The 25,819-nt window shown below is 31.8% G+C and overlaps 2 protein-coding genes across 9 annotated transcripts; both read left to right on the forward strand.

Moving 5' to 3' along the window:
• The first annotated feature begins 764 nt into the window (after window positions 1-764).
• On the forward strand, window positions 765-21,182 carry LOC109540727 (bumetanide-sensitive sodium-(potassium)-chloride cotransporter). Of its 4 annotated transcripts, none has more exons than XM_048668239.1 (19): window positions 765-942; window positions 8,805-9,123; window positions 10,698-10,860; window positions 14,463-14,558; window positions 15,148-15,339; window positions 15,598-15,774; window positions 15,831-15,970; window positions 16,020-16,217; window positions 16,606-16,837; window positions 16,897-17,018; window positions 17,116-17,251; window positions 18,203-18,414; window positions 18,472-18,713; window positions 18,770-19,056; window positions 19,109-19,241; window positions 19,303-19,452; window positions 19,863-20,005; window positions 20,071-20,182; window positions 20,377-21,182. In XM_048668239.1, the coding sequence occupies exons 2-19, from the start codon at window positions 8,869-8,871 to the stop codon at window positions 20,510-20,512; spliced, it is 3,126 nt and encodes a 1,041-aa protein (XP_048524196.1). In that variant the 5' UTR covers window positions 765-942; window positions 8,805-8,868; the 3' UTR covers window positions 20,513-21,182. The 4 variants fall into 4 exon arrangements, with proteins under 4 accessions (XP_048524196.1, XP_048524200.1, XP_048524199.1 ...); XM_048668243.1 differs by having other exon boundaries at window positions 18,770-19,050; XM_048668242.1 differs by lacking the exon at window positions 765-942 and adding an exon at window positions 1,016-1,108.
• An 881-nt stretch (window positions 21,183-22,063) lies between these two features.
• LOC125505169 (tetraspanin-5-like) lies at window positions 22,064-25,819 on the forward strand (the record flags this gene model as incomplete). Of its 5 annotated transcripts, XM_048668422.1 has the most annotated exon segments (11): window positions 22,064-22,188; window positions 22,258-22,496; window positions 23,382-23,502; window positions 23,600-23,673; window positions 23,732-23,806; window positions 24,018-24,116; window positions 24,176-24,304; window positions 24,570-24,620; window positions 24,905-25,018; window positions 25,295-25,411; window positions 25,687-25,819. In XM_048668422.1, coding segments are annotated over 10 exon segments (960 nt in total). In that variant the 5' UTR covers window positions 22,064-22,188; window positions 22,258-22,385.

Consider the following 25,819-nt stretch of genomic DNA (forward strand, 5'->3'; position numbering starts at 1 on the left):
CACGAAAATTAATACGTCCAAGTTCACACTTCTTCGCCATATTCTCGAATGATACAATTTAATAGCGACCAATTAAGACTATTAATTAATGCTTTGTTAGAAAGAATGGATGTGAAGTCAGAATTTTCTTGCTTGAATTAAGGTTGGAGTTGCGAATAAAATTCTCGAAAAAGTTGATAAATTGTGCCTTCTAAATGTTTTTTCCCATTACCATTTTTAGCCAAGTTAAGAACCGGAATGATAAACCAGTAAATGAGTCTTGAATTATTATTCGTTCATTAAAGCAAAAATGAAGATTTTAACTGTTTTTTGGTTTTAAGCTTGAAACAGATCACTAAACTATGAAGAAAATGTCACAATAAACTTTTAAAATGCTTTTCCTAACTACAAAGAAATTCTTGCTGTCTTAAAAAAACCTTTAAGATTTCTAAATAAGGTACTGAATGCATGCAATCCTGCTGCTAAATTCCATACCTTTTTCCAGAAAGGTGTAAAAGAAGCAGAAACGCAAACTATAATAAAACCACCAAACTTCTGCAAAATGTTGAATCTGGTTTTATAATTCCAGCTATTAAAAAACACGATCGGACACTTACAGGTAGAAGACCGACAATGAAAAACTTCCGCATAATCGATACAACACATAATATCACTTTAATTAAATAGATTTTGATATGCTCATTGGTTGATATGCAATAACAATATCCATCTCCATCCTTAACACTCTCCAATTGAATTTCAATCACATACATTTATCTGCTTATCACCAAATCTATTCAGTTTAAGTGAGAATCGTTCGACAATCGCAAACTATTTAAGACCGTTTTCCTTTCTCAGTGCTGAAACATTTGTTCCGCGGTTGTTGAATTTGCTTGAAAGCGAATTAGTTTGTTTTTCATCAAATCAGTGGAAAAAGTGCAATTGTGTTGTGCATTTTTTTGGGTTAGTGCAGAATACCGTACTTAAGATACTTAAGATAGAATTTCAATTTCAGTTATTTTCAAAAGTTTAAGAAAACATTTCCCTGCCAATTGGCCCCTAATGGGCGTCTAGTACATAAATGTATACATTTATATTAATTATTAAATACTATGACCACCTAATAATAGTAAGTACGATTATACCTAGTAAGTACGATTATTAATATATTTCAGATTTCCTTTTTTATTAAGCCTTTAGAATCTTCATGAGATGAATTTCAGCTTAACAAAAACTAGCGGTACAAATGTTTTAACAAATATGTGCGTTAATCAATTCAAAAAATTCTAAATTTTTGATTTGGAATCTTCGAAGAAATTAACTATATATTCAAGCTTGATTGAGTTCAGATTTCTATCATGTTTAAAACCAAACCTAACGGTCATCTATGGTCTTATAATTAATTAATTAATTGTTGTTAATTCTTTTAAATGGTACTAGCTGAAACTGGTAGAATCAAGTCATATGTATGCATCGCTACATTTCCATAATGCAGCAACAATGTGCGTCTTCAATTTCATTTATTCAAGTCCTTATTAACGCTTATTAAACTTATGAGAAAACATTGCGCTCAGCCTATTGAGGTTGGCTCGTGTCTTGAGAATGTCTAATTCCTCAAGCGGTGGTTGTTAATTAATGCCTTAATACCCAAAGGAAAATAAAGTGCTTCGAAAACACAATTTTTGAAAATCCATCTTTAAGAGGATTAAACAGGAATTTTAGAAGAAATAAAATATTTGCTCTATTTAAAAAATAATAAGAAACTCTATATATGCGCAATGCATCGAATTTTCCTTTCCGTCCATAAAATGTTTCTTATTAATGTTATAAAAGCATAGTAAAATAAAAACAGAAAAAAATTAGATTTTCTGTACTATCCACGAAAAACAAAATCAGGTTAACTTCGTTAAATTTTGCTGCTGCTCTGCTGTTCTATACTGTAGAAATAAAATACAGGTTTCACTAGAGGTAAACATGTTTTTAATGTATTTGTGTTAAAAAGTAGAAAAGTATTTGATAATAACTGAGAGTGGGTTTCTCGAAAGTATCAATTTTCTTGACTGATTTGATTAATTGAAAAAAAAATGATATGTGCAAATTAAAACGCTAAAGTTAAAGTGTATTTCTTTAATTCCATTATCTACTGGATAATCTTGTATAATTTTTATTAAATTGTATAAATTAGTTGAATAATAATATAAAGTAAACATTTTAACCTACTTGAGTTTCTTTAATATTTTACTAATTTAATAGAAAATAGTTACATAAACCCCCAAAAAGATTACTCACTATTAAGTGAGTTTAACTTACTAATAACAAAATAAGCAAACATTAGATTTATAAAAAATTATCTTGTAGTAAAACAGCATTAGTAGTGAAACTATTTCCACTATAGATAGATAGGAAATAGATATAAGATCAGATTTTTTCACCACACGTTTAGTCTCATCAGCAGTTAGCTGAATGTGTAATTATACAAAGTCATTTTTATTTAAATTATAACGACTTTATCAACTATGAATATTTTTTTAGGTAAAAAATCTAGATAACATCTTTGTTAATTATTATTGATAACAAATTAGAAGGTTTTTGTACTTTTTGAATAGCCATATGTTTAATCGGTCGAATGCTTTCGAAATCAAAAAAGTAAGCTTACGGTCGACTTAAAATACGGATTAATGTAGTGGTCATTGACGACAAATTAAATAAAATACAATAAGTAACATAAGTTAAAATTCAAAAACTGTACTTGCGTGTGTGACATAGCTGATAAATGCATTTGCCTATAAATCCACTTGTTTCGTAAATCTTGACCTCGCTCTTTTAGTAGAAATGTTTGCTTAACTTAAATTTTGGTGCTTATTTTCAATGGTACACTTTTAATAAATTATGTGTGGTTGTTATTTGGCAATTTTCTATTCGATACCAAAGATAATGAATGAGAGTTTGCAGAAAGAACTCGATTGAAGCCTTAAACTGTGCAAAGAACAAAATTAGTCCATTCAAGTATATTTTGAAAAAAATGTAGTTTTGCCATTATGGACTCTTAGTGTTCAATCTTGCTCCTGAAGATTTACCATTCACGAAGTTTTTGAAAGTAATAAACTTATAGTTCAAGGCCTCAAGAAATTTTGTGTTCTTTTATAGCGTTTCTCAAAATCCTTTACAAAAAAGCTTTATTGGAGCCGGCGTTTGAAGGAATAGAACAACTATCAAGAAATCACATCTTAACTGCAGAAAATTTTGATTTTGCCTCTTAAAATGACGTATTTTCGTTTGGTTGGTAAATAAAGTGGTTGTTATTCATACACTATCCAATGGCAAGACGTTTTTTAACTACCACTAATTCGATATTCTGTTTACGCCGATAGACGCTCGTTCTACGAGGCAACTTAGGGGCGTCCTCGACTTCCGCTTCTATCTACCCTCTCCCAACCCTACTGGCGTCGGTTTCGATCATGTCTTCGACAAAACTGAAACTGTTTCGCATCGCAAATAATTTTTGCTTCGCATACTGCACGAGCTGACCGTGAAAGCTCATCGTCAAAGTTTCAAGCTTCAAGTCTGTTTTGCTCAAACGCTGAAAACTTGCTATACATTTTAAACAAGTTTATTTAGTTGACTGTTATACTGGTGTGATAACTTTTTTGTTAAAGTGAGTTTTGAGGAACTTTTGTGCATGCTTTATTCAGTTCTAGTGGTTTTAGGTGAGTGCCTATTGTTTGCTTACAATTAGACTCAAAAACTTACTAGAATAGTTTTTGCAAAGAATCACAATTAATTAATTAAATCGAGATATAATAAAATCTCTTTTATTCTTAAAACAAATGCTTGAAGTCGCATTGATATAATAATATTAAATTTGTACAAGATTTTTTGCGAATTTATTGCATTTTTTTCAAAACACGTTTGCAAAATGATATTGTCCGAGTCAAAATGCATTTGAACACAGAAAAGCAGTCAAAATATTAATAATTTGCCCAAATTTTCCATAACATTGATGTTCCTTTTCATATTTACGTTATGAAATAGTTAACGTCATATGAAATAATAAGAAATTTGTATCTATGATTGTTATATGATGTTCTTTTTACTCAATGATATATCGGAAAATCGGGGTTAATTTGTGTACAAATTTCACTAGTTTGTAAAACCAAAGGCACCAATCAGATCTACCAAAATATGGTATTCTATCTAATCTATTGAAAACCATCTATTAAAAATCTGTACAAATCTAGATTTATTCGGTTCATACACAAGGTTATTCTTACAAAAAATGTAATTAAATTACGTATGATGACATTTCAGCATAATTAACTCAGCTAATACAGATTCCGGAGATTTGATAGCTTCAATTAAATATCGTTTAAAGTAGTACTTAATTTTTAAATATCCTGGCTTTGAAGCTGAAAGTGACCAAGTGCAAAATTGCCCTATTTGTGTTTGTTGACCAAATCATTTAAAAAAATAATGTAATTCTCTTCAAAAAAGAAATCCCTCAAGGCCACATAAACGGGTGCACTAAAATATGTTATTAATGACCAAGTTTCCAAAAGGATACTGATATAATTTTTGTCTCTGTTTAAAGTGAATTTATATATACTGCATTCTTTTATTTTATGCAGCACTGATGCTAGTAAATATTTTATTGGAATGATAATTATTACTAAAATTAATTTTATTTTAATATAAACTTTTTAAATAAAATACGCAATATACGATGCTAAAAATAAGTTGCTAGTAAGTAAACAAAACTACGGGTTTCATAAAAGAACAGTTAAATAGAAAAAATAAAGGTGATGTCGGAAGTGTTTTGATCTTATTTGAGACATTCTGCAAACTTAAAATTAAGAATAATCGGCATTATTATTTTTTGCCGGTTTATATACACACTAAATTAAATTAAATACACTTTTAGACGCAATTTCATATTAAGGGGACACTGTATTGTATTGAAATATATTACTGATTAGTTAGGGCCACTTAAACCATTAAATTAAAAACCCTCACATAAGCAATTAAATATGGAATAAATTCAAAATTAAGTCAGCAAATAAAGCGCTCGCTTTGCGCAATGAAGTGAACAAAATCAAAATATACAACTGCCTTTAATTTTAATAACGTTATTTACTTTTTAATGTCCTATAAACTGATTTCGCATTAAAAATTACTTTCAGTGCACTGGCTGGCAGCTTTCTTTTATGAGCTTTGTTTACTTTATATAATTCGTGTTATTTCAAGCTGCTTTAGGGCCGACTTGTTTACGAATCAAACCTGGAAAACCCGAATTAAATTTTATTGTGCTTGTCGAAAAGAAAAAAAATGCTGTTTGCCAAAAAGTAGAAAAGAACATAATTTTTAATAAGACAAGAGGCGTTTTAAAAGTAAATACGTTGTTGTTTAAAAATAATAATTAAGGAGAATGGTCAAGGCAAACTCTTTCAGATATTGGATTTGGATAAAAGTTTCCTTTTTAAACAGTTAGTAAGTTTAACAACAATGTGCTTTTTTATACATCATTTGAACTCTTCCATAGTACCAACATATAGGGCGAGTCTCTAACTTGCATTGACATGAGTATTAAATATATAATTGATATTTTATGTGGTTTAATAGATACGTAACAAATATTAATTTTAAATTATGAAATATATTGCATATCAAAAACTAAATACTGATTTGAAAAATTAAGAAAGCTAATTTAGTGATGTTAGCTCAATAAATGTTCAAAATGTATGTATCATAATAATGATGATGATGGAAAACATTTATAATGAGTTCTGCAGAAATTACCTTGCATTACCAAACATTTGCCGTATTAGTCATTACAACTTCTCAATGTTTTCTGGTTTGATGTTAAAAACTTCGTGTTTCAAATACTCTAATATGAAATTGTCCATAGGTGTTAAATACGGAGACGTAGGAGGCCATTAACGGGTCTTCTATCAATTTATTTGCTTGGAAATACATCATCTAGATACACAATGGCAAATCTTGCAAAATGAACAGTCTTATTTAAACTATTTAGGACTTCGCTTCATACGGATCAGCAAACGGAATATTCAAATTTGCGTCTGCCTGCAACAATTTTAAATATCCCACTCCTACTTGACATTTTCTTTATAAAAAATCGCTCCTTTAGTCGATCACCAAAAATTCCTGCCCAAACATATTTTCTGAATTTTGAATGCGGCCTTCCCTCATCCATTGTGGACTTTTCTCTGCCCAATAACGACAGTTTGACTATACGATAATAACCACAATTTCATAGAAAATGGAACGTTTGCTATATTTAGAACATTTCCGTCCAGTATGTTTATCAATTATTCGCAAAATCGGAGTCTTTTTTCCTGATCATTTTCAGTTAGTTGTTGAGGGTTTGTGTTTTGATAAGGACAACACTCCCGGTTTTAAGAATTCTCGCTTTTGAAGGTTGGATTGTTTCGGGTTACCCAGAAATGTACCTTGTGGGAAGATGATGTTCATGAACAGAAGAAAGTTTGTAAATTTGGATATCTTCAGTGGAGCACTTTGACGCTGATTATTTTTCTCTAAATGACCATTTTTTCGAAACTATTCTGCAACCTTGAAGCAGCTAAATTATTAACTTCATTTTACATTCTTGCCTTCAATACTAGTCGCCATGTCCAAGCATATTTCCAAAAAGAACCCTGACTTTGGTTCATTGAATTATTCAAGTTGGAGATTCGCGATTCGCACTGTATAACTGCTTCCCCTACTTGAGCTTGGTAAAGTGCAATTAATAGTTGCAATCTGCTAGAAAAGAACCAAACGAAGGTAAACATGAATTACATTCCACCTTGATGTGCACTTGTTAAATAAAATTTGATTTCGTATTCGGGACACTTGCGAAAATTAGAGCACGTGGTAAACTGCCTCGACATGAACATTAATATGAGTTTGTGCTCGGTTTGAAGCTAAAAAGCCAATTAGAAGTTGAAGTTGCCTAATTAGTTTCTATTCAGGATCATGTTTGAATTTATGCAAATTACAGGCACTAATTTGAGTGGCTACATCGTATGAGCAGGGAGGACTGGAATTTGATATTCCGAATATGAACCGCTCTAATCTGCAAAAGTCGAATTAATGGAAAGTAGCTGATTGGTAGAAGCTACTCAAATTTATTAAACTCAAACCAGCTGAAATAATGCATTAATTACTATAATTTTTGGTTTACAAAGCTACATAAGAGATGGTTCAAAATGTCCGCACATTTTTTTATTTTGTGACTTTGTGAGCTTGTCTTTGTCTCCCCACGAAGGCTGAGACAAAAAACAAAAATGAGCGACTATCGGTCGCCACAAAATCCACTTTCGTGTTTTCCCCCAACGCCAAATTTCATGCTTTTAGCTTTTAGTGATTCAAATTTCAGAAACTCTAGGCCGGGAAGTTAATATTCGTCTAGAAGTTGTTGTACTATTTTATAATTCTTGTACTTTTTGCAGTTTTCATTTAACGAGAGTTGTCCAAAAATATATTAGTTTTTGCTTAGAAACCACTATTATATTATTATTATTATTATATTAACCTGTGAACATTAATTTAGTTCTAAAGGCTGCATCTGGAAATGTAAACAAAGGAGTTTTTAGAAAAGGAGTTAGATAACAATTTTTTTGCGCTACTAATTTATAGCAAATTTGTGCCAGATGCCACGTTTGGGTTAGTTTGGGTTAGTCACGCATACATTGGGTAATTCGACGACACTTTTTGAAACAAGATCTTGACTGAACTTCAAAAATTCATATTTTTATGCATTAACATTTTTATTGAGCATCGCTAGCTAAGCTTTTTGTTTTCTGAATGTAAAGAAAATTTAATTTAATGTTGTTCGCAGATTAATTAATCATTTTTTGTCTTTTGACTAACTTTGTTTATGTTTAGCGCACACTTTTAAGTAATTATATATAGAAAGTGATATAGAATATATAAGAAACATCGCCTAAAATTCCGGGTTTTAGTTAGCTAAGTTTACTAGCCATCCACAATAAACGAATACATTAACTTTTTAACTGTTATAATTGGTCAAAAAGTTATTATATTTTCTGTGTTTGCCAAAAAAATATAAGGAATAAAGAAAATTACATTCTCAAGGGTCATTTTCAAGTATTAGGCATAAGGACTAACCGTGATTAGCCGAAATGTTCTGGAAAAATTCCAGTAATCGAAATTAATAAAAATATTATTGCAGCAGATAAATGGCTCAATCAAAATGTTATTTTCAATCATCGCGAGAGAGAAAACTTCCATTGCTTAACCACTCAAAAAACCTCATCCACACGTAGGGAAGAAAAATTAATAAAACTTCCCAATGATTCAGTCAATTAAAATTTCACTAGAAAAGTTAATGATTCTCCAAAATTGAATTTAAAATTTGTAGCTGCATTCAAGAGACGATTCGTACGTGTAACATAATAATAATTTACACCAGAATTGTCTGGCGTTTCAATTCGTTAAGCACACGAGCTTAAGCAATAAACTAAATTGCCTTAATAAAAATGCAAAAATTTGAAACAGTTTAATGAAAAACATCTAATAAACCATGTGCACAATGAATGGCTTTGTCGCCACAATCACTGTAACACAATTAACAATGCTAGAAATTAACAATGGATTGTTAGTTAAATTGTATCTAAATGAGGCAATTTCAACAAATTTTCTAATAGTGATTCATTTTTTGCCTGAAGAAGTGAATTTGCACCGGTAAAGGTGCTTTATGTTGCACTCAAGATGGTTTTTGAAAAACATTTCAAAAATTCTAGTGATCATGAACAAACCGGCTAAACGATTTTTTTTTTGTAAATTAGACTTGTGAATTCATTGGATGGACAACTTGGGGCGCTAATCCCATTAGGACTACATTGACTCAAAATGGAAAATCAACTGAAAACGCCGCAGTTCTATGAAAACGGTGGATTCATGATGCAAGAAAATGGGTCGCTTAATGGAAATGGGACGTTTAAACATCGGGTCAGTGTTGAAAATTCCATTGATAAAAGACGAAGGAAAAGCATAGTGCAAATAACCAAGGAGGTACTGCCAAGGTTGGAAAATTACCGGAATTCCAAACGAGCGGTTAAGCGACCATCGTTGGGGGAATTACACGGTCCTGACGATTACAATAAGGTAAAAATGCTCATTAATATGCAATAATTAAATAATGAACAAACCTGCTATTTCGTTTGGTTTCCATTTCACTTTTATATAGTCGCATATTTATGGGTTGTGGAAACTATTTACGTAGCAAGAAGTTTTGGCTTTGGATATGAGTAAAAAGAACCATTTGAATTTGTTTTCGTACACAAAACTATTAAAAAACTAAATCGATTATCATGCATGTTAAATAATTTTAACCGTTTACCAAAATTTTGCTGTTCGATTCAAATGCTACTATTTAGCAATTTTTTCGTCAATTTGAAAAATCAAATTTAAGTAAACACAATTTAAAAGTGAATTGAAGAACAATTTTACCACATACCGAGTAGTCCACCTTTTTTAGTTTGCTCTAATTTTAAGGCGTTTGGCAAATTTTGAATTTTCTGGAATATTAAAAACTTCATATTTAGACATTATTTGAACATAAAAAAGGTCAAAATATATGCATTTCTAGAAAATCAAGCGAAGAAAAACGAGCATCAATCCGGTCCCGAATCCGGTAACCGAACAGTGGATAAGAAAATTTAATTTAAAAAATTTATTATTTTTATATTAGTACACGGTATACACAAGGTTTTAGGAGAATAAGATACAAAAGAAATACGGGATTTTTTACATTCCCTCGGCTTTGAAGTATTTTACCACACAGAAATCTCTGAGAAAAAAGTACGTACCTTAACGTTCCTAAAATCTTGTTTAACAGTAAAGTAGGAGGTTTGCATTTGTTCAGATAAACTTTAGCTCAAATAATTTGAATTTAGAATATTAATGGAAAAAGCTCAAAAGGATTAATTCTGAGAGATTCTAAGAGATTAATACTGAGTATCGAATAAATTGAGAAAATTGCAACTAGAAAAGAACTAATTTATATAAAGTTTTCATTTGCAGCCAATTAAATTTAAACGTAAAAGTTAGACCTTAGAGATAATTGCCACTGCTCAAGTAATTTAGACCTAGAAAATTATAATTTGCTTTTTAAATGTACCCAAACAAATTTCTGCCATTTTAAATCGTAAATTTCTTGATTTAATTGAATAAAAGGAATAAATTGAATAAGGGAAGATAATTCTTAAGAGACAGACTTCGTTTTGTCAGGGCAGTTTTATTGTAGGTTTTACTTTTATGAAATGAATAAACATCATTTGAAAATTATTTTTTAATATGTTTTTCTTTCAACTGTTCTTCAGCACAACACCTTTTTTAATTACATTGGAGCTATTTGAAAATATGAATAATAAATAAAATAAAAATATGAAATTCAATTGAAAGAAATCAAATATGTCAATTAAACGTTTTAGATATTCTTGATGGAAATAATAGGTGTTAACAATTAAAACATCAAAATAAAATTGAACTAAATCTGTTAAGGAGTATTCATTAATTTCATGAAATGATTTCTCCAAAAATATCCAAAACTGCGGGTCTTCTCATCGCATCAATTACCAGATTAAGCTTAATGGAGGAAATAATTTACAAATTTCAATTTATTCAAAGTACTTTTGACCATCTTCTGATGTATTTGTGTGTGGCAATGTATTTTTCAGGACAAATTTAGTGATAATGCTGAAGCCAAAGATCAACTCAATCCTACTCATGAAGGGGTTAAATTTGGATGGATCCAAGGGGTTCTCATCCCGTGCATGCTCAATATTTTCGGGGTCATGCTCTTTCTCAGACTCTCCTGGGTGGTTGCAGAAGCAGGAACAGGTAACAATTTTTATTATTTTTCTTTTAGTGCAAATTAAAAATTAATAGTACAAGAGTAGCCTGAAAAAATAATTTACTAAAAGAATATTCAGTCCCTTATATTATTTATTGGTTTGTTGAGTGCATACATCTACGTACATTTATTAAAAATGTGGTAAATTTAATCAAATTTCACTATTTATTCAGCAATTTTAACGATGTGCAAGATATGATAAAATATCATAATCCAAATAATCACTTATTCCGTCTGCCTATGAAAATTATTTACCTTCGTATTGCTTAGCATATAAGTGGGTGAGTCGATGGGTATATACCTATACCAAACACTCGGCTCTCAACCAGATTGGTCCAGTTCATACCAACCGAAACCCAATCTGGTTGTATTTATTATTATCTTATAAACAGGAAAGTTCAGCGGTGCACCGAAAATTCGTATTAAAATTGTATGTGGTTTTATACCTATTACTAGACAATATATTTAGACGGATTTTGTAATTAGAATTACCCTTAGTTTGAAAAATTAATGACAAAAGCTACCAATGAAAAGGAAGAGATGGATAACTGATTAAACAATAGGACGTAACAGTGTTAGTCTGAGAGATCATAAAAAAATCACATTTGAATACTGTTAGGACTTTTAATGCACAGTCTATTCATATGAACGAATTTAATTGAATTCAATATGCTATAAAGGTAGATTTGATAAAAGTGGGTTTGAAAGTGGATTGAACTGGTTAAGACTACGAATCACTCTTCTCTTATTAAACAGGTCAAACCATACCTTAAGAAAAAAATCCGCACCTGCTAGTAAAGATGAAGATTAAAGTGGTACTAAATTCCGACGGTATAAAAATCAATTGTTAGTATTAAACGAATGGCAATGATAAAATGGGATTACTTTTATGAATTCTGTCAAACGCCAGAACATTTTTAGTAATAATTTTTTTTATATTGATATCAATCCTATGTCGATAGAATTGAATTTGCTGATGAACAGTAGACAGACGAAAAACGTCTCAGGGTAGATGCACAAAAATACTGATTATTTATTTATTTCTATTATTCTGCATACAGTTTGCGAAAGGAAAGTCGAAATTATGTTTCGCTAAGAAGAATTATAGTATTGGGGGGGCGACATTTGTAATAACATAGGCATTTTTTGGCGATTAAAATAAAAATCAGCCTTCGGAATTTTTTTAGGAGAGTCGTTTCATTTTGGCTTTAGTTCGCGATTTCCAATTAAAATTAAATTAAAATTATACAAAGTAATTTTCGCACACACACAAAATGTTTTTAACACAAAAAATATTATAAAATCAAAAACAAAATAAGACAAGTTACTATGAACAAGCAGCATTTATTTATCGCAAATTTGCGAAAAAATCAACTTTATTCTCGCTCGGGCGATCTCAGTGGCCACGAATGTACCTATTCCAGCTCTGCCAATCCAATTATCCCCGAATTGTAGTCAGAAAATGTATAATCTTATTTGAAAAATGAGGAGGTGTTGCATTGTCGGACTCTGTCCCATATTTCTTCTATATATTGCTTTAAAATGCCCATAAAGCGTACTTTAATTCATAGAAAGGACTTTGTAAATAATCATTTAAAATGCCACTTCATCCGTTAACACTAAACCGACGTGGGAAATTGTGTTCTTCCGTAGCTTGAGCATTTTCCTTCGCGCATCGATGATTATTGTGACAATTGTTAATTCCATGTCGAGTAAACTGAGTTTCAGTCGTAAATAAAATACATTTATGAAATCGTCTGTTTCAACGAATCTATTGACAAAGTTGTAATTTTGATGGCAAATCGCCGTCTTGGAGATTTTGTACTTGTTGCACATGAAAAGCCAGTAAATTTTGTTGTTGTAGTATTCTTTAAAATATTGTGTGTGGAATTTTAAATTGGATTGCAATACGTTTCGTACTTATATCCGGAATATTGCCTATAAAATCTAGAATAGTTTTTCACGTTTGTAACGTCTTCTAAAACCGTTTGTCTCTTAGAAGCTCTTCGATGAGAAAAAGTACTGCAATTGTAGAAACCATAAACAAACATCATATCTGCTTATTCATTATGAGTAAATTTATGAGACATTTTCAAAATATATTAAAGTTTCTACACACTTACCGTACATTTACAATTACATGCAACAAACAAATATCGAACTTGAACATTTTTGCTTAGTTTGCTTACTGCGACTTCCCAGATATGCATAATCTTAAAATATTTTAATTTCCTCCTGATTCATCTTGTAACTCCGATTATAAAACTAGGTGTTCTTGCTCTTATAATTCATTGAATTTCTTAACTGAAATTGGAATGTATAGTTCGTTTATCTTTAACGAGTTTTCTCATTCAGTCGAATATAGTACTTCATTATAGAAACATTTTAGTGCTGATCTGGTTTTAAATTAATTCTTCATATAAGCGAAAAGCTTTGGAACATGGAAGTTAAATTAGAATAAAACTAGATAAAAATAGTCAATAACAGAAATGAAAATAATAAACGATACACACAAAATAACCGGACACGGATGAATATAATTCAATCTAAATATTACTATAATAGTTTTTTTAGTTACGAATCGATTTTGATCATTTTTGTGTTCTATTCTATGGATTTTCATTTCAATTATTAACCAAAATTAATTTAGTCAAAAGTTTGAAGTAGTTTGTCATTACACAGGGAAAAACTAAGAGTTTTTTGTTGCCTAAAAAGTTATCAAACGATGTAATTCACTTTTATTGTTAAATTTTATAATTTTTTTAAAAACTTTGAAACTCCTCTTAGAGTTGATGTATTGTCAAAAATCCAGGAAGGAAATCTTAAGCAAGCTTATGCTTGCTTAAGAGCTTGATAGCTGAACAATCGCATGCAGATATATAGCATAACGCATTTATTTTCTTCCTCTGGGTATTCAAAAATTTACAAAAAACAACTGTAGGTTTTACCCTGTATAATGACAAACCACTTCAAACTTTTGCCGAAATGTACCATGAAAATGTCCACAGTAGTCCGAAAAAATAATCAAAAGTGATTCAAAACTATAAAAGCTAAGAAAGATTTAAATATTTGTCGTGTCCGCGTCTTTTTGTGTATTTTAAGCACTTCGAGCATTTAAAGAGTTCGATTTTCTGTGACATTTCGATTTTGTTAAATTTTCCGCAAAATGTACACTAAGGCCCACCTTACAATTACATTACTTTGATAGATTTAGGGAATATCGATTTTTGGAATCTCTATAGGTACATAAGATTAAACAGGAACATTGATTTGTAGAGGAAAAAAATACAAAAGTAATAGTGAGTACACGGGGGGATATCGTGCAAATGAAAAAAATACAAAAAGAAAATACGGAAACATTCGTCAACACAAGCAAACATCCCCGAGAGTGCCGAACATAAAATTTCCATGCAATATTATTTTAAATTCCCTATTCAATGAAACTCGAAAGAAAAAATAATCCGGCACATTTCAATTTTCTTTGAAATCTCTCTGGGGTAGATAATAAGCGGAATACGAAACTCGAATATTAACATATCAGAATTGTTATATACCGTATAATTATACTTTAATTAATACTATTTTTCAGCTCTTTCGCTTGTTATCATCTTAGTATCAGCTGTAGTATGCGTCATTACAACTCTGTCGCTCTCAGCGATATGTACAAATGGTGAAGTAAAAGGAGGTGAGTAAATATGTTCCATAAATCTGAATCATTTTCTATAAACGACAATGTAAACTGGAAACGATCGTGATTGGAAAATTGTGCATATCGTCCAGTGTCCTAAATTGGATGTCTCTCAATGTGATAAACATCTTGTTAACAGATAAATCGGTTCAGGATATTGGATATTTATATTTCAGATGCATGATGTCGTCAAAAATAAAGTAATTTATGGCGTTTACCAAACTCAAAGAAAATCGTTTTGCTTTTGAACTTGCAAAATTAATCAGCCGATACGAAAATTGTCCAAACCCGATAATCTATCTTGTCACTTTCCGACTCCCATATGAATAAACTGTGAAAAATATGCGACTTCCAAGAAAATATTCAGCATGCATTTCATGCACTCTTTCCATTTCAAAAATATTCATGTTTACTGACGCATTTACGTGTGGTTTTTATCTTTAGTAATTTCTATTCGTAAGACCATAAGCACGTGTTTAGCTGGCTTTGACATAATGTTTTCAGGTAAATCAAGTAGTTTCTGTAAAAGAGAGAATTATAATTTTAGAACTCAAGCTGATTTTAATATATTTTTTGTTAATTTTAGGTGGAATTTACTACATAATATCCCGATCGCTTGGTCCAGAATTCGGGGCGTCGGTTGGAATAGTGTTTGCGTTTGCAAATGCCGTTTCAGCTTCAATGAACACTATTGGATTCTGTAACTCTCTGAGCGATCTACTTAATTTATACGGATACAAAATTTTTGATGGAGGAATTAACGATGCCAGAGTCATTGGTAAGAAACGAGGAACAACGATTTAAAACAGTTAAAGTGATTTATTAAATTATTTTTTAATTATTATTTAGCCCTGGTTTGAATTGGTTATTGATCCCATTTTTTCTTGCTTCAACTGGTAAATTATTTAACGATCTTTTGTGTTACACAAAAACGGCCAATGAGCAACCCAACAAATTATTTCTCACGCTAAAATCTCCACTTTGTGAAACTCGAAAAGAAACGAATTTGATAATTTTTCTTCTTCTCAATTTCCAGGAACTGTGGCTACAATTGTTATGATAGCGATATGCGCAATTGGAATGGAATGGGAAAGTAAAGCTCAAAACTTCCTAATAGCGATTATCGTTGGAGCCATGGTAGACTTTATAATCGGAACGATTATGGGGCCAGTTAATGATCTGCAAAGAGCTCAGGGATTTACTGGATTCAATTGTAAGTTGGTAAACTGCGAATTTTTTCAATAGTTAACAAACAGCTTTAATTGTCAGCGACTGTATGGGAAACGAACTGGTATCCAGAATATCGGGTATCTGAAGGACAGGAATACAGCTTTTTTGCCGTTTTTGCTATATTTTTTCCATCGGTGACTGGAATTCAAGCTGGGGCAAATATTTCTGGAGATTTAAAGGTATTCAGCAAAATATCATTAGTATTAAACAAAAAGCCGCAATTTTCAGGATCCGGCTTCTTCAATACCAAAAGGCACTTTATTGTCACTTCTTATCACAATGCTTTCATATGCTTTGTTCATGTTCTTTGCTGGAGGAGCGGCAATGCGTGATGCCACTGGTAATGTGACCGATTTGGTAAGCGGAAATCTTACCAGTTGCACTAGTGATTTGTCTTGCAAGTATGGACTATTTAACAGTTATCAGGTAAGTGGCAGCACATTGGCAGAATGTGCAATATGATTTGCGTTACTTTGAGCCTTAATTCTTAAAAGTTTCAGTTTTTCAACTCACAATTTTTTCCATCAGTACAAAATCGATGCCGTCGATCGTATTTTTTTTTATTAAAATTTGAAGCTTTTATTTTGAGTTGCTTTGCAATATCAAAATAGGATATTTTGAAAAACTAAATTTCCAGTATGATTTGCGTTTCTTTGAGGCTCAAATTTTAAGTTTAATTTTTCAACTCAGATTTTCACGTGCGCATTATTCTACTGGACAATATACATGTTTGAAATGTTCAAACAGTTACGGTTTCGCGTGCTGGTTTTTTTACTTCCTCTTAAAAGACGTAGAATTTTCGCATTTTTTCCAGATGATGACCTTAATGTCTGCTTGGTGGCCTTTGATTTACGCAGGGTGTTGGGCGGCGTGTTTGAGTACAGCTCTCACAAATCTCTTATCAGTTCCAAGATTAATTCAAGCGTTGGGAATAGACCAGATCTATCCAGGCTTGATATATTTTTCAAAAGGGTATGGAAAAGCTGGTGAACCATATCGAGGCTATATTTTGACGTTTTTGGTATCAGAAGCGTTTTTGTTAATTGGTAAGATTATTTATCTCTCCCAAAGAATGTTTCCCATTGTTTATAATGCTATTATGTAGGAGAATTAAACGCTATCGCTCCGTTGATTTCCAACTTTTACTTGGCTTCGTATGCGTTGATCAATTTTTGCACTTTTCATGCTGGCTTGATTAAGCCTTTGGGATGGAGGCCAACATTTAAGGTAATCAACTAGCTCAAATCTAAACAGATTAGACCTGGTCTGATTTTTCCAAAAATATGTGTGTAGTGGTCAGTTATAAACATAATTTATTTTGCAGTATTATAACACTTGGTTGAGTTTATTTGGATTCATCGCCTGCGTTGTGATAATGTTCCTGATCAATTGGAAAACCTCCTTGATCACTTTTATCGTTATTCTCGGACTGTATTTGGTTGTGGTCTACAGGAAACCCGGTAGGTAAACTATTTATTTTCAACCTTATTAGCTTTCGTTTAATGCTATCAAATATTTTGAATTTTTGTGGCTGTTTCTTACAAAGCTGGTACGCTTTATCTCTCTTAAACCTACCATTTAATGCATAATTTTTATTCAGATTCGAGGGCTCTTAACAACGTCTAAATTAAAATGAATGGGATGCTTTTTTAAATAAAAAGGCACAAAAATTATCTTTCTATTCTTTCAACTGCGAAAATTGCTTATGTTTTACGTATTTTTATTCCGTTTCTGGAAAATAAACTTCGGATTTAGTTTTACTATAAGGCTCTCGATTTGAAAATATCGTACATCTTTTAGTACTGTTTAATTTATTTGTCAACCTGAACCATTCGTTTGTTATTTCCAATTGGAAAAAATATTTAAATATTTACTATTAATTATTCTCCAACCACATTTTTTTGTGACGCAAACAAGTTTTTATTATATCATCGATGATTCAGGGGATATTTCTGAGTTATAGAAAGGTAAACAATATTTACCAAAATATAAAAAATAGTCAATTAAAGTTTTTGATTATCTTTATTATTAAATGGAGAAAATTACAATTTAACAAATCATCGAATATTTTCGTTTCAATTCAGTTTCAACTTAGAAAATTATTATTAACAAATATATTCTATACCAAAATAATTTTGAAAAAATAAAAAAACTAAAATTATAGAGGATCATTGGATAACTTTAACCAAAGTTATAAGTATTTTTAAACTCCAAGGATATAAAACAAATATTTTAAATCTATTTGTTGGAAAAAAAGTATCATGTAAGTTTAATCAATAACAGCGCTTTCAAAAAATCGATTAGAAGCAAAAATGTCTTGCAACCGAACTCAGGTTTTTCGTTATTCACATAAACAAATAAAAAACACAGTTTTTAATATAGCAAAATTAGTGCTTTTTCCGTATTTTTAGATGTTAACTGGGGTTCATCGACACAGGCTCAAACATATAAAACAGCCCTTGCCACGGCCCAAAAATTAATAAATGTGGGCGAGCACGTGAAAAACTATAAACCACAAGTTCTGGTACTTTGTGGTTTACCTAAACATCGACCCTCGCTTTTGGATTTTGCAAACTTAATCACTAAGAATCATTCTTTGTTGATCATTGGAGATATTGTAGAGGTACGTTGAAATCGATCGAATTTTTTTTATTAAAACTAGACTTTGATGCATATTTAGGGCAAGTTGGACCACAAATCCAAATCCCAGCGATCATCAGACGTCTACACTTTCTTAAAAAGCAACAAGATCAAAGGTTTTTACACTGCCATTGATGATACGAGTTTTGAAACCGGAGCTACAGCATTATTGCAAACGGCTGGAATTGGAAAACTCACTCCCAACGTCCTTTTGATGGGCTACAAATCAAACTGGGCTAAATGCCCACATGAAGAGCTTCTCGCTTATTTCAACGTACTCCAGTGAGTGCCGCTGGCTAATTATTTTCAATTAATTTACAAAGTTTTGAATGTTTTAGCGCGGCTTTTGATCATCATTTATCCCTGGCCATTCTAAGAGTAAAGGGCAGTTTTGACTATAGCATTCTCACAGAAAGTTCCGAAGGAAGCTCTTCTGATAGTTCAGCATATAGTACAAAAGTTACAGTTAGTGGTTTAAGAACGTCTCTATCTAGTGCGCTAATGATGCATTCGGACTCAAATTTGAGTTTAACTGGCGTAGGTGTTGCAGCTACCAATGAGAGTGCGGAACCAGCTTCCAAGAAATCTGATTCTTTGCAGATCCAGACACCCAAAGAAAGTACTGGTAAAAGCTTCAATTTTTATGCTTTTCCTTTTAGTTAAAGCGCGATTTCCAGATTGTACATTGGACAAGAAAGTAAGAAAGAATAAATCAGATCTTGCTAAACAAAACATTCTGGAAACCTTATCCAACGAAGAACTATTTCGGGTCGAGAATATGAATATCTTCAAACGCAAGCAAGGAAAAGGGTAATTTCATTCATAGAGACTTTACATAAGTTCTGATATTTAACAGCTTGAATATTTTTAGATTTATTGATGTTTGGTGGCTGTATGATGATGGAGGATTGACCATGCTTCTCCCATATATCGTATCTACCAGACAGGATTGGTCAAACTGTAAATTACGGGTGTTTGGTTTGACGAGCAATAAAAACGATATTGCATTGGAAGAACGAAAGTAAGAAAAATCATTAGTGCGTATTGTATGTTGGCGCTCGATTGCGTTTGCTAGGATCACTGTATCATCCGCATTTCTGATTGTAGTTAATGGCTCTTCATTTACCTTGATGCCAAAGTGTGATTCGACGGAATAAATGGACACCTTGGCATCAAAGTACTTAAATGGGGAGTCAACAACTGCAATCAGATATCCGGATGATATGGTCTTGTGTTTTTTTAATTTTGCATGCATTACATATTTTGTTAAACCCTTGAGTTATAAATCCAATATCATCCGCTGTTATAAGTTTTATTCTGAATTCCCTTAGCGCCGTCCGCTTTCTAGTTTTGTTAACTTTGAAGCTTTGAAAACACTCTATATCCTCAAAATTTCCATATAATTGCATACATTGAGACTATTCTTTACAGTATGGCCCATCTACTGTCTAAATTTCGACTCAACTACACCGTTCTCAAAATGGTTTCAATCAGTGAAACGCCTCGAAATGAAACTATTGAATTTTTCAACAGTATTACTGATGCCTTCAAGAGTGAAACTAACGAAGCAGATGGTGAATATTCAAACAAATGTCACGTTGAACTAAATTTATTGATTTCAATAATTTTTTTTTTATAGATTGTCAAATTACGGATGCAGAACTGAAAGCATATCAAGACAAAACTTATCGACAACTTCGGCTTAGGGAACTGCTGATGGAAAACTCAGCTGATGCTAACTTAATTGTTATGTAAGTTTTACTTTTTATGATATTTTTTTCACCATTCAAACTTTATTCTGAGCACCTTCTGTAGAGCTACGATCTTCTTCAAACGCTTAAAATGTATTTGGTTCTAATTAATAATTTTTTTCTCGATTCAATGCTATTCTTTGTGAATATTTTACCATAAATTTGCGGCTTTACTATTTCCTATTTTTTATTAGGTCCCTTCCAATGCCAAGAAAAGGAAATATTTCCGCTCCTTTATACATGTCTTGGCTAGAAGTACTCACCAAAGACATGCCCCCTTTTCTTCTAGCCAGAGGAAATCAACAGTCTGTCCTTACTTTTTATTCGTAGTTTATATTTAAATTCTCCCAAAACGTATAGCGTAAGTCTCACTTTTTTGTAGGAGTAATAAAACTCGCAATTTTGTAAATATTACATTTTTTGAATAAGCAACCTCTACGAGATGACGGTTATAATTTTGCAGATGCAAATGTTTAGTGTAAACATTTTTATATTGTATTTTTTTATATATAAGCATCTACTAGGATATAGAGAACAGACGTGCCCATAACTTTGGAACAAATAACTTATTTAAGTAAAGTAAGTAGGTACGCTCTTAATTAAACGCTCGACTGTAATACTCATATTAAAGGCTAAACTTTTCGTTTATAAAGGTTTTTCAGATTTAAAACCGATTAGTTTTTTTTTTAAATTAATACTCCGGCTAGTATTTGGAACTACTTTTCAGTACTTAGATTTATATTCTACAAAATTACTTAGACATTATCGATTGACAGCTTATAAAATACGCACTCTACCTGCAGGTCAGTAGTAATTTAACTTAATTATATGTGAAGTATTATTATTTTCTACACTATACATAACGAGTAAAAGTATTAGACAATGTTACCTAATAGGATCAGTATCTATGCCAATTGTATTAATGTTAAGTATTTATTTATACACAGCATTGTATTATATCTTAAGACGATATTCTCATAATATAAACTATTTTCCTGGGTTTCAGTTTTTTATTTCACTTTGCTTCAATTTAGAGTAATTTTTAATATTGATATTAATTTATTTTCAGTTTTTATTTGAATTGTAAGAATACACAGGGTGATTGTTTTTCCGTGTTGATGCGTTTGCTTCTACCAAATACTTTTGTAGCCATCAAACACCTCACGCTCACACCTTCAGATGGTTTCTTCTGGTTCCTTTTTGTAAGGAAACTTTTTGAAAATCGGTTGTGTTTTCTAATTTGAAAAGTTTGTATTTCAAACTTAATTTTATTGCTCTTGAAATGTCGGTATAGTATAGCAGAGGCTCCTGGTTTAGTACTTTGGAGTTGGGGGATTTTAGAAAATTGGTAGTAGAACGCCAAAAATTCGATTAAATCAAAGGAACAAAATAAGAAATTAAAAATTCACCCATTTTTTAAAGTTCCAAAATCAAAATATCTTGATCTCCAATGCGCCGTACTTAATCTACTAAATAGAAAGAAACCCAAACTACGATAAAATAATGGCCGTGTACGATCTTAATGTGTACAAGTTGGTGAAAATATTTCCGCCTTTTCTACGCCGAAAGACTCGTTTTCAGTTATTCAGTGCTAAAATTTTCAAAAATTTCTTGTTATTTCGCTTTTGAGAAGTTATTTTTGGAAGGGATATGCACTTATATGTTACTACGTTATGCTGAAATTAGTTCCAGAACGCTGAAATTTTAACATGGTTTTGATAGGAACAGAGATAAAAAATTACACTTACACTTTTCTCGAAAAAGCGGCACTGTTATATTTATGTTTGCCCCCTTTATTGACTATCGGTGACGTCACTTGCATGAGCTACTAGAGCCACCCTCTTCGACCTATAGTGTGGAACACTGACAGGCAGCTAACCGTTTGTGACAGTTTACAGTGGCAAATGCCATACTCAGCTGTGTCAGAGACTACTTGTCTCTGGCTGTATATCAAAACATTGCTAATTTTTTCTTTTGTAACTTTCTCAAATAAAAAAATATATAAGGTAAATAATATTAGTAACGAATCATTGTAAATGTGGGTTTCAAGGCTAACTTGAAATTAAATTGTTTAGCACCGATGCTGATGAGTGTTCGCTAAAATCTTAATCCAAGGGCAGGCGGAAACATGAAGAAATCCATCCAGTTTGGGATACCTGGAATTTAGTGAATATACACAAAGCAATTTACTCGAATTCAAGGTATGACTGTTGCTGTTGCAAACATGCCGACAGTAAGGAAGGTTCGAAGAGAGTCAACAGAAGTGAGCAGTTGTTTAAAGTACATGATCTTCGGTTTCAATGTCTTATTTTGGGTAAGTTTTCATGTCCTAGTTTCGGTTGTTTACTCCCTTGTTTATCGGACATAACAAAAATCAGTCCAAGTTTAACATTCCTGTACAATTCTTCAATGCTTATATTCAAGCTCAATCAATATGTACCATTGTACTAAAATACCACAGGTGTTTGCTCTTACGGATTGTCCTGATATTTTTGTCTATGTGCTGCAGGTAATAGCTATTGGAGATGCAATGGGACATACCAAAAATCAGTTTAAAACTCATAAAATATACTTATTAAAAATATGTAAACGTAGACATTTTTCATTTTTACACCCACATGGAAGCAACATTTGGGACGTATCGTCACTTGATAAATAGTATTATTTTTATATTAACATCAATTCATACAAGTTGGTTCATAGAGTTAGTCGCAATTCTTTGAACTGAATAATACAGGGTTGTTTGGTAAGTCAGAAAGTCAAAGATGCACCCTTGCTCCAATTAGATTTACTCGTAAAACTCGATTCATTTCCTTAAAAAGCCATATTTAAAAGCGCTTAGTTTTTAGTTCGCAGGGTGCTGTTCAAAAATTTAATTTATTATTATTGCACAAACCTTTTGGAACAGTTTAGTGATATTTTTGCTGGCAACAAAACATGTTCTGTGGTGCAATTGGGTGGTTGCAATTGCGTTGTCTAATTTTTAACTGTAGGTATATGTTTGCAGTGCTAGTTTTTGTCCTCATTTTATTCCTTTTTCTTTGATTGGGTATTTTATACGACTGTAATACTCCAAACTCTAAAGGTACTTTGTTCTCGTCCAGTCGATACTTTTGCACAGTTGAGACAAATTTAAAATTATTTAACTACGTTTAATGAGTTTTTTTCATGAAAATAACTTTATGTGTTTAATTTTCAGCTTATGGGCCTATCAATTTTAACAGTCGGAGTTTGGGCATGGTCTGAGAAAGACATTTTTAACAATTTAGGAAAAGTGGCTAATGTTGCCCTTGATCCAGCATTTATATTAATTTGTGTTGGTGAGTTTCCTAATTTTTTACAGATTATTTATTAATTGTTTTATTAGCGCATATGTTATTCCTCCGATATTCCTATCCAAAAATATATTTGTTTCAGGTACTGTAACTTTTGTAATAGGATTTACAGGGTGTGTTGGTGCCCTTAGGGAAAACACTTGCTTGCTGGCAACTGTAAGTGTGGATAATGAGATCTTTTATAAATTGCATTAATTTATTTTCTATGTTTTAGTATGCCATTTTTCTATCAGTATTGCTTCTGTTTGAAGTAACTGCCGCTACATTAGTTTTTGTGTTTAAAGATTGGGTAAGCATGCACAGAAATTTCCCCTTCACAGAAACAATTCAGTCAAATTAGGTCATTGATTGGCATTTCCACGAATTAATCGGCTTGTGCGGTATGTAGTCATTTATTGACTATGACCTGTTCTGGGAAGTCGACTTTTTTATAAAAATTGGGACCAAGTTTCTTCGAAGAATTATTTTCAGGAATATTGTAAATTTTAATTAATTTCCAGATAAAATCCCAAGCAACTATTGGGTTTCAAACTTTCATCATTCACTACAGGGAAGATCCAGATCAACAGAATTTAATTGATTGGATCCAAGAAGATTGGGTCAGTTCTTTCTAATGTTTACTTATATTGTTATTAATTGGTGGTTTTAATATCTTCAGTTGCAATGCTGCGGTATTGAAGGACCGAAAGATTGGGATCGGAACAATTATTTTAATTGTTCATCTAAAGTGGTGGGTAGCAGAGAAGCTTGTGGAGTGCCATTTTCCTGTTGCAAGAGGAAACCGAATGTAAGAGCTTTTGATATGTTTTTTAATGTAGATGATGCTCGATATTATCTTTGCAAATCAAATTTTATTTTTGGAAATTATGTGATGCTTCTATCAACATCGAATTAAAAATTCTAAAGGGAGAAAAATAATTTTTGTTATGAAGAACAATGAAGTTTTGATGAAAAACCACGGTCTCTTTTTGTTTCTTGATTTTCTACTTACATCGAGAGTTGAAATATAAAGTTGAAAATATGGGCTTAATAAGAATTGCGCATTTTTTCAGGAAATTATCAAGAACAAGCAGTGTGGATATGATGTGAGAAAACCCGGATTTGTAAGTACCACATTTTTGTCTTTAGTTTCATTAGAAGCTTAAATTCGTTATACTGCATCAAATTCTGTTATTTTCTCAAAAAAGTCTTGATTTGAACTCCACATATCTTATAGAGAATATTTCTGACTCGAATGTATTTGAGGGCTTAGCGAAACTAAATTTGAATGTTTTATGATAATTGCGTGGTGGCAACCTTTTATTTTTTGCAAGAATGTGTTAAAAATTCAAGTTAAATTTTATTGATTGAACTCAAAATATTTCTGTACCTTCCATTTTAAATGCAGCCAGGAGAGGAAAATCAGATATTTCAAAGAGGTTGCTTGCGAGCCGGTGAAGAATGGATAGAAATTAATTTGGTGCCAGTTGCGGCAGTTAAAGTAGGAATTATAATCCTACAGGTACAAATCAACGTATTTTGCGTATTCACTGAATGTGCACGCTCTTTTAAACAGTCTTCTATTATTTTTCATTTACGTTACTATAATTTCTGTCTTGAAAAAGTCTCTTATTTGTGTAAATTACGTTTTTACAATGTCGTTTGTTTCAATTCAATCAACTGCAACCACCAAACCAACCACACCAAAAAATGGTTCAGTGTTTTCATGTAACGTTAGTTTAAGTTGCCTGTTTGTTGCAACCTTTAGTAGCTTTTGTGTGCTTTACACGTATTTCAGGCTTTCGATGTATCCAAAATCATATACGAGCAGGGCTGTTTGGAGGCTGTCGAGGAATGGACCGAAAAAAACATGATTTCTTTGGCTTCCTACGGCTTTTTGTTATTGTTTTTTCAAGTAAGTGTTTTTAGTTTGCTAACTGTTTGTATATCTGTTTATGTAATAGGAGAAAGTAAGCGAAATATGTAGTTTTGAAATTTTTTTGCATTCAAGTTCTTAAGCTTTATATGTACAATTGCATTGAGTTTTTCAGTTTGCATAGAGTTATTGGAAAAAAATATCCATGTACATTTTTCCACAGGCAAGCTTGTTTCGGTTGCATGTATTCAATTTATGTTGCATGCGGTTTTTCCAGTAAATTTTTGTTTTGGTATATACTGCATTTTTTTTAGATTCTTGGCATCTGTTTTGCTCAGAATCTCCGAGCAGACATTTTTGCACAGAAAGCTAAATGGCACTGACAATTAAGAACTCCCACCGCCGTCTAGTATAACTTTATGTACAGGACAGCGTGGGACCCCAACA

The sequence above is a fragment of the Dendroctonus ponderosae genome, unplaced genomic scaffold, assembly GCF_020466585.1.
Source record: "Dendroctonus ponderosae isolate FM_Combo_2020 unplaced genomic scaffold, Dpon_F_20191213v2 Dpon_F_20191213_7, whole genome shotgun sequence".
NCBI classification, from domain to species: Eukaryota; Metazoa; Arthropoda; class Insecta; order Coleoptera; family Curculionidae; genus Dendroctonus; species Dendroctonus ponderosae.